Genomic DNA, 7715 nt, shown 5'->3' on the forward strand with positions numbered 1-7715 from the left:
AGAAACTGAACATTATGTAGAAAGTGAGCTGATGAAGACTAGTTCGTTTACTTTATATGCTTTAGACATGTTAAACATCTGCATTTCACATCATTATTGGCTGCTTTAAAGTATAACTGCTGATATGTTACAATAATGTGGTAAAAAAAATTCTTGCACTTGCAAAATAAGTTTCTTGCACAGACTAATCATTTTGCTTCATAAGACCTCAATATATCGTCCGGAGCCACATGATTAATTTTGAGTGGCCCGATAGGATTTTTCACTTGGAGGAATGGTTTCCATTATTTTTATATCCATTCAATTTTTCTTATCGGATAAAAACTTTATCCTACTCAAGTGTTTGAGTTTTATACGTTTTATGTGCATTTTTAGTATTTATGTATTTACATTTACATTTAGTAGACTCTTTATCCAAAGTGGCTATATGTATATGTATATATGTATTTATGTATGTGTTTTTTATTTTGTATAAAGAGATTCAGAATAGAGATTGCTAGTATTTTTTTAATGCTATATTCCAAAATGCATATAAAAATAGATGGATAGAAACATAACTATTGTTAGGAACGTTACAATCTACTTGACAAGCTCCATGAAACCCAAACATGAAGACCAGAGCTGATTTTTGAGAAACTGTACGACAGTATGTTGAAGAGGTTTGAAACACGTGTTTCTCAGCGTCTCGATGGCTCGGATGTCTTCTCTCGCTCCCACGAGTCTCAGGGGACACTGGGATGATCGCAGGCGAGCAGGACATCTGCTGAGTGGGTTTGTAAAGCCTGTCAGACACACACTCTCATCTTCAACATTTACTGTCTGCACACACACACACACACACACACACACGTGACGAGAGACGAGAGCGGCAGAGATGTTTCCAGAAACTGTAGCTTCTGCTTCACATGAGCAAATGATCTCCAACAGAAGCTGCTCAGGATCCTTCACCATCAGAACCAGCATCAGCATTTTCTTACTTGAAACATAACAAACATGAACTGAAATTGAACTATTTTTAAGTAGTTGCCAAAACTAAAATTGCTAAAAAAAAAGTATATATAAAAAAAACCTTTTGGAAATTAATAATAAATATTTTTGTATTCTTTATTCAAATATAACTTGCCATTTTTGTAATTTTTGTCAAATTTACTATACCTTTCTGGGTGAAAGTTTCTACACATTTTTAAGCGCAATAAAATGACAAAACACAACAAAATTACTAAAACTAAATTTAAGTGAAAACAGAAAATATAAAAACCGAATTCAAATATTACCAAAAAACTAAATATGAAATATTAATATTTTCCAAATTATTTTTACATGTCAAACAGGACATTAATTTGTCTTCGCAACAGTTGTATCTATTTAAGTATGCATCACAAGTATTATTTAAATAAGCATGATTTAAAAAGAAAAAGTGGTTAAACTACCAATGACAAATATCAATTTAAGTTAATCTAATTGTTACTAATGAACTTTTTCACAAGACTAGAATGTTATTTATTTAAACCAAGACATTACAGATTTAATAATCCTCAATCCTCACCACCAACTGAATGACTAACATCAGTCAACTATTACAACTTTACACATATGCACTACCTCACATATATTCATATATTCTAATACCATTTTTTTAATCATCTCTAAAATGCCAACAATCCTACAGTCCAGCTCTAACCCGATAAACGGTATGAATACATTTTATAATATTAATATTAATGTCTCTGAAACAATGTGAAACATGCTATTAAGTAAATGAATAAAATTAATGAATAAAAAAGAAGTCAATTATAGCAAATCTGAGTTAAAATCAATTGCATGAACTACTTTCAAACATGCATGAACATACATGAAAAAAAAAAACCAAGCTAAAATAAGAACTGATATTATTGTATTTTAATATTGGCCACATCAGACTGAAGCCAGTAACTAAAAGCACTACTGTGAAGCAGTAACAGCAGGAAGCTGTTTATTCGTGAAACCACAGCAAACGCTTGATGACGGTCGAGCTCAAAGTCAAGAGCAGCGCTTCCCGACGCGCGCCTGTGCTTCATATTCCCAAAATATCTTCTACTGCACATTCCCAGGAAAACAAATGTGGCTACTAAAACTTATTGAGAAGTTTCAGCAAAAAAGAGAGAAAACAAGAGGAAACTTTATGCTGAAGTCTGAAGATTCTGCCAAAACGGGGTAAAACTGCACACACATCCCGTATCACACACTTCAGCTGTCAAGAGCTGCTGACAGTCATTTCTAGAAACCCACCATTTCTCATCTGATGTGTGTGTGTGAGTGTGTGTGTGTGTGAGCTGCTGAATTCTCCTATAACAGCATAATATAAAGCACACTGATAGACACAAAGTCTCTGCGTGCTCATTAATATTACATGTTTGCAACACACACACACACACACTGCAGTGTCGTTCACCTGCTTTAACTATAACCAGTCATTAAACATCAAATTAGAGCAATAAAACCATAGGACGCTGCTGCTCAACCTGCTGAGACTGTCAGTGTGTTGTTATGTGGTTGCTAAGGTGTTCTGGATGGTTGCTAGGGTTGTGTTATTGTATCTGTTCCCTCAGTAATGTATCAGATCTGAATCGATCATGTCTGGATCAGAGGTGTATCACATTACTATCAGCACTAGCACTAGTGAGGAGTGACTTAACTAACTACACTAATGAACGAGCGAGAGGCTTTCCTTCACTGATCTAATAACTGAGAGTCCAGAGCTGCACTTACTGCCAGAGTGTGTGTGTGTGTGTGTGTGTGTGTGTCATATCAGGACACAACTCTGTATAATGACATGGATATGACACAGGTATTACAAGGAGAGGGTGACTTATGAGCACATAACCCATGTCCCCATTTTTCAAACACTTATAAATCATACAGAATGAGTTTTATATAAATTTATCAAAACTTAATTTTTGATTAGTAATATGCATTGTTTAAGAACTTAATTTGAACAATTTTAAAGATGATTTTCTCAATATTTAGATTTTTTTGCTCCCTCAGATTCCAGATTTTCTAATATTTGTATCTCAGACAAATATTGTCCTCCGAACAAACCACACATCAATGGAGAGATGATTTATTCAGCTTCAGATGATGCATAAATCTTAATAAAAAAACATGCTAAACAGAATAAATGCCAGTTTAGCATGTGCTGGTTTTAACAGACAACTTTTAATGCATGAACCAAGCATTCTGATTTAGACACTACTGATTTTAATAATTTCCTATTCTTGACGGATCTTTCAGTTAATATTTTCAATACTAGTTCAGGTTTCAGTATTTTTTAAATAATGACAAAATTATACTTCAGCTGAACTCTTCCTCCTGCAGCAGAAGAGGAAGCTTTTCTTCTCATTGGCTAAAGTGATGGTCTTTTATCTGGTCAGATCTCTCGACAGTGACAGTCTTCATACATTATTCTCTTACAAGCGCACAGAGGTAAAAATCTCCCATCAGCCCTGTGTTCTCCCGGTGCGTCTCACACCTCGACCCCAGGGCTCCGTCTCAGGACCGCTTCTGTTCCCACGCTTCACTCCTGTCTGTCTGTCTCTCGTGTCAAGCTCAGAGAGAAGACGATGAATTATGTATTGAGTGTCAGACTCTCAGAGAATCCTGATGCTGACCGTCCTGGAGTCCAGCTCCTGTCCACTCAAAAACCCATCCTGAAGTCCTTTATGAAATCAGTCTGAAAGCCCTGCATTCGTTAAAGCTGTTACTGCCTCACATTCAAAGATGCAACACGTTTAATGATGGAGTGACAGAGAGACAGAGGGAATTAGAGAAGAGGAAGACGAGGGAACGCCTCAGGCAGCACAGATGAAACCTCAGGCGATGAAGAACCTGAGAGCCACTGAGAGATCTGCTCGAAGCTACAAATCTATCTATCTATCTATCTATCTATCTATCTATCTATCTATCTATCTATCTATCTATCTATCTATCTATCTATCTATCTATCTATCTATACATTTAATCATTTAGTAGACACTTTTATCCAAAGTGACTTACAAATGAATATATGCAAATCATCATATTATTCTGATTTCTGAAGATCATGTGACACTGGAGACTGGAGGAATGATGCTGAAAATACAGCGGAGCATCACAGAAATACATTACACTTTAACACAGATTCACACAGAAAACAGATGTTTAAATGAAATAATATTTCACAATTTTTACTGCATTTTTGATCAAATAAATGCAGTCTTGGTGAGCAGAAGAGCACTTGAACAAATAAAATGTTTTTTTTTATGCTTTAGATTATATTTTAATAAATTAAAATCATAAGTCTCAAAATATCTAAATGTATAGTTCAAATATTAAATAAAATATAGTCAATAATCTAAAAATCGCATTATACATCTTAAAAATGCATAGCAGATTTTGTCTGTAAAACAATTGTGGCAGTAAAAGCCCTTTGAAGATATTTGAGACACTGGAAGAAAGTGTGATGGATGTTTTAGTATGCAGAGAAACCTCGTGCACGTGTGTGTGTGTGTGTGTGTGTGTGTGTGTGTGTCTAAGTGTGTTTTAATTGAGACACGGAGGAGAGCAGCATGCAATGCTCTAATAAACAGGTAATTATGCAACTCCCCACACCACACAAGCAGATTGTGACGGCATCAGAGACCTCACACACACACACCCATGTACACACACACACACTCTCTCACACACACACACCTGCGAGCACGTCTCTTCTGCCACCGCTGGCCCTCGGCAGGCCAGATTAGACGAGTGACAAACACACTTCTGTTAATCCATTTATTTAATATGCCACCCGTGTGCCGCCCATCGCAGCCAGACCTGATTAATCGCTCAGGAGACCTGAAGGCCAGCGCAACACACACACACACACACACACACACACACTCAATCTAACAAAATAAGACCCAGAGGAATCTGGGCATCTGCCTACACACACAGTCACACACACACGCACATGCACACACGCACACAAATAAATAAGATATATTTCTATAAACATTGATTAAACATTTGAATTTTTTTGCCATAATTTTCTGAAATATTATCACATATTAAAAGTTTTATTTGTAATGATTTTATATTAAAATTAATCATATATATTAACGATATATAAACTTCAATAATCAATCATTTGAAAATAAATAAATAAAGGTTCATAAAATATTAACACATTAAAATACAGAGAATAAAATTAATAATGTACACACACACACATATACATATATAATACATACATCTTTTATAATAATCTTAATAATTCTAATGATAAAAAATTATATTAAAATGAATCAAAATAATTCTATTTAACCCTGCTGCACGCACACACACGCATGCACGCACGCACACACACACACACACGCACGCACACACACACACACACACACACACACGGAAGAAATGATCAGGCTCTTACCTTGTGTAGCGATGTAGTGATTCGGCCGGTGATATCCCTGAAAGACAGACAGACATCATTACGTTATATTAAGCCACAATTCCAAAAAACCGATACCTCTAAAAGAATAGATACTCAATACCAAGTTTGATACCACAGGAAAAAATAGCAAAAATACTTAAACATGAACTCTTTTATAAAAATTACAAAAACACAACATTTTTGGCACTTGGTCTTCAAATAACACACATGCGCGCACAAACACACACACACACACACACACAAACACACACAAATGACCTTCTCTTATCATCTGATCGTGGGTGTATCTCTCTATTAGTTTTATTGGATCTTAGTGCTGCGTTTGACACAATTGACCACAGCATTCTTCTGCATAGACTTGAACACTTTGTTGGCATCAGTGGAAGTGCATTAGCATGGTTTAAATCGTACTTATATGACCGCCATCAGTTCGTAGCAGTGAATGAAGATGTATCATATCGATCACAAGTGCAGTATGGAGTACCTCAAGGCTCAGTTCTAGGGCCGCTACTCTTCATGCTTTATATGTTACCCTTGGGAGATATCATCAGGAAACATGGTGTTAGCTTTCACTGTTATGCTGATGATACGCAGCTCTATATTTCCTCGCAGCCTGGTGAAACACACCAATTTGAAAAACTAATGGATGACGAGTAATTTCTTACTGCTAAATTCAGAAAAAACAGAGGTGTTAATCATAGGATCTAAAAACTCTGCTTGTAATAACCTAGAACACTGTCTAAGACTTGATGGTTGCTCTGTCAATTCTTCGTCATCAGTTAGGAACCTAGGTGTGCTATTTGATCACAATCTTTCCTTAGAAAGCAACCTTTCTAGCATTTGTAAAACTGCATTTTTCCATCTCAAAATTATATCTAAATTACGGCCTATGCTCTCAATGTCAAATGCAGAAATGTTAATCCATGCATTTATGACCTCAAGGTTAGACTATTGTAATGCTTTATTGGGAGGTTGTTCTGCACGCTTGGTAAACAAACTACAGCTAGTCCAAAAATGCAGCAGCAAGAGTTCTTACTAGAACCAGGAAGTATGACCATATTAGCCCGGTCCTGTCCACACTGCACTGGCTCCCTATCAAACATCGTATAGATTTTAAAATATTGCTGATTACTTATAAAGCCCTGAATGGTTTAGCACCTCAGTATTTGAATGAGCTCCTTTTACATTATACTCCTCTACGTCCGCTTCGTTCTCAAAACTCAGGCAATTTGATAATACCTGGAATATCAAAATCAACTGCGGGCGGCAGATCCTTTTCCTATTCGGCTCCTAAAACTCTGGAATAACCTAACCTAACATTGTTCGGGAGGCAGACACACTCTTGCAGTTTAAATCTAGATTAAAGACCCATCTCTTTAACCTGGCATACACATAACATACTAATATGCTTTTAATATCCAAATCCGTTAAAGGATTTTTAGGCTGCATTAATTAGGTAAACTGGAACCGGAAACACTTCACATAACACCGATGTACTTTCTACATCATTAGAAGAATGGCATCTACGCTAATATTTGTCTGTTTCTCTCTTATTCCGAGGTCACCGTAGCCACCAGATCCAGTCTGTGTCCAGATCAGAGGGTCACTGCAGTCACCCGGATCCAGTACGTATCCAGACCAGATGGTGGATCAGCACCTAGAAAGGACCTCTACTGCCCTGAAAGACAGCGGAGACCAGGAAACTAGAGCCCCAGATACAGATCCCTGTAAAGACCTTGTCTCAGAGGAGCACCAGGACAAGACCACAGGAAACACAGATGATTCTTCTGCACAATCTGACTTTGCTGCAGTCTGGAATTGAACTACTGGTTTCGTCTGGTCAGAGGAGAACTGACCCCAACTGAGCCTGGTTTCTCCCAAGGTTTTTTCTCCATTCTGTCACCGATGGAGTTTCGGTTCCTTGCCGCTGTCGCCTCTGGCTTGCTTAGTTGGGGTCACTTCATCTACAGCGATATCATTGACTTGATTGCAAATAAATGCACAGACACTATTTAACTGAACAGAGATGACATCACTGAATTCAATGATGAACTGCCTTTAACTATCATTTTGCATTATTGACACACTGTTTTCCAAATGAATGTTGTTCAGTGCTTTGACGCAATGTATTTTGTTTAAAGCACTATATAATAAAGGTGACTTGACACCCACCACTCACACAACACACCCACAAGACACACACTTTCACTCTCTCTCTTCACTCACACACACACACACACACAACACACACACAATGAATTACTCA

General features: G+C 37.0%; 1 protein-coding gene across 1 annotated transcript in view; it reads right to left on the reverse strand.

Moving 5' to 3' along the window:
• Positions 1-7715, reverse strand: part of LOC113046229 (receptor-type tyrosine-protein phosphatase mu) — a 29852-nt gene that overhangs the window by 20890 nt on the left and 1247 nt on the right. The window contains exon 2 of the mRNA XM_026207174.1: positions 5429-5465. Coding sequence (XP_026062959.1) covers positions 5429-5465 — 37 coding nt within the window. The remainder of the gene's footprint in view (positions 1-5428; positions 5466-7715) is intronic.

This window comes from Carassius auratus, chromosome 27 (genome assembly GCF_003368295.1).
Source record: "Carassius auratus strain Wakin chromosome 27, ASM336829v1, whole genome shotgun sequence".
NCBI lineage: Eukaryota > Metazoa > Chordata > Actinopteri > Cypriniformes > Cyprinidae > Carassius > Carassius auratus.